The 1963-nt window shown below is 45.2% G+C and overlaps 1 protein-coding gene across 1 annotated transcript; it reads left to right on the forward strand.

The window, feature by feature from the left end:
• The first annotated feature begins 683 nt into the window (after positions 1 to 683).
• Positions 684 to 1755, forward strand: LOC107819227 (uncharacterized). Its single transcript, XM_075227352.1, has 4 exons — positions 684 to 856; positions 938 to 1011; positions 1209 to 1285; positions 1465 to 1755. The coding sequence occupies exons 1-4, from the start codon at positions 684 to 686 to the stop codon at positions 1753 to 1755; spliced, it is 615 nt and encodes a 204-aa protein (XP_075083453.1).
• Positions 1756 to 1963: the final 208 nt, after the last annotated feature.

A 1963-nucleotide genomic window follows, 5' to 3' on the forward strand; every position in this document is an offset into this window, starting at 1 on the left:
GCTTCAAACCACCCGTGGTAGCGGTGACATCCCCCCTCTCCCCCTTTTATTTTTGGTCCTATAGTATTTTTATGTGTCTTTTAGGTAATATTCGGTGGTTGTTGGAGACGAGCAGGAGGCGTACGCGCAAACATAGAAGAGCAGCCAGGGTGGGCGTCAGCAAGGACGTGAACGCGTCGGGTGCCGCAACAATGGTGTGTATACCAAGACTCTATTCCAGGTTCTATTCTCGGGAGTTGGTACCTCATGTCCACTTGTCAACACACTTCTTTCTTTAATGTTATTTAAACGGTTTTCGTGTTAGTTTAGGCATTTATTAGTGTGCTTATTTGTTATCATGATTACGGTCTTATAGTTACATGTTATTTTATTACTTTCTGGCCCTTAAAAAATTGTCGGTTATAGTGGTTTGATTGATAATGGTAAATTAAGGACATGTCCTCAGGTGGGGTGAGGGGTAGGGCAGGGGTGTGGCAAGGGGCAAGGATGGTAAGGGGCACAAGGGAACCTTTAGGTTGAGAATTGGATCTTGGAACATAGGGACTTTGACAGAGAAGTTTATAGAATTAGCAAAGATTCTCTAGAAGAGGAAGGTTAATATTATCTGTGTTCAAGAGACTAGGTGGGTAGGGTCTAGGGCGCGGGAGGCGGACCGGTTCAAACTATGGTACTCAGGAGATAGGATGGGTAAGAACGGAGTTGGCATCTTGGTGTACAAGGACCTCAGAGAGCTAGTGGTAGATGTTAGTCGGGTGAATGATAGACTGATGACTATTAAGTTAGTGGTTGAAAGGCACACTTTGAAAGTTATTAGTGCTTACGCACCCCAAATGGGCCTTGACAAAGAGGTTAAAAGGCATTTTTAGGAAGGTTTGGATAAGGTTGTGCATGGTATTCCATCTATTGAAGTGATATTCATAGGAGGGGATTTTAATAGGTATATCGGGAAGTCAGCTGGGAGCAATGAAGAGGTGCATGGCGGCTTTGGTTTTGGGGTTAGAAATGGAGGAGGTACTTCGTTGTTGGTTTTCACTAAGGCGTTTGATTTGGTTATAGCAAATTCGGGTTTTTAGAAGAGGGAGGAGCACTTTGTTACCTTCAAGAATACGACGATGAAGACCCAAATCAATCGTCTCCTTCTTAAGAGGTGTGATAAAGGTTTGTGCATTAATTGCAAGGTTATCCCGAGTGAGAACCTCACGACTCAGCACATACTTTTGGTGATGGACTTAGATATGGTGATGAGGAGGAAGAAGAGGGTGGGGTGGAGTCGATCAAAGATCAGGTGGGAAGCTTTGACTTAGGATAAGGCTCAGGAGTTGCAGGAGAAGTTGTTGGTTGTAGGGGCTTAGAGGAGTAGTGGGGACGCGGATGGTATGTGGACGAAGATGAAAGACTGCATTAGGGAGGATGCAAGGGAGGTGTATCTTGAAAGGTTACGTTGGCGGACACAAAAGATTTTAGTGGTGGGACAAGGAGGTCCAAAGGAAAGTAGAAGTGAAGAAAGCGGCATATTTGAAGCTAGTAGAGAGCACTGACGAGGAGGAGAAGAGGACCATCAGAGAAGGGTATAAGAAGGCTAAGAAGGAGGCGAAGCTGGCGGTCATGGAGGCTAAGACTATAGGGTTTGCCTGTTTGTATGAAGAACTGAGGGATAAAAGCAAGGTCATAAAGTTGTTTCGGATGGCTAAGGTGAGAGAGAGGAAATCTCATCATCTGGACCAAGTGAGGTACATCAAAGACGAGGAGGGATGAGTTTTAATGGAAGAGGCACAAATCAAGCAAAGGTGGCTGACTTACTTCAATGGACTCTTGAATGACGAGAGGGATAGGCACATTGTGCTAGGCGATTTGAAGCACTCCACGAGTCGTTGTGATGTTAGGTATTGTAGACGCTTTAGTTTTAAGGAGGTCGTATGGGCGGTGCATAAGATGAGCAGGGTCAGAGCGACCGGTATATGGG

Source organism: Nicotiana tabacum, chromosome 12, assembly GCF_000715075.1.
Source record: "Nicotiana tabacum cultivar K326 chromosome 12, ASM71507v2, whole genome shotgun sequence".
Classification (NCBI taxonomy): domain Eukaryota; kingdom Viridiplantae; phylum Streptophyta; class Magnoliopsida; order Solanales; family Solanaceae; genus Nicotiana; species Nicotiana tabacum.

Bases quoted from the DNA above. Each gene is read 5' to 3' on its own strand.
- LOC107819227 (XM_075227352.1), top strand. From the start codon at position 684: ATGGGTAAGAACGGAGTTGGCATCTTGGTGTACAAGGACCTCAGAGAG. The intron at 857-937 runs GCATTTTTAGGA...GGATTTTAATAG, and splicing joins CTTGACAAAGAGGTTAAAAG to GTATATCGGGAAGTCAGCTG. The intron at 1,012-1,208 runs GTACTTCGTTGT...CTCACGACTCAG, and splicing joins TGGGGTTAGAAATGGAGGAG to CACATACTTTTGGTGATGGA.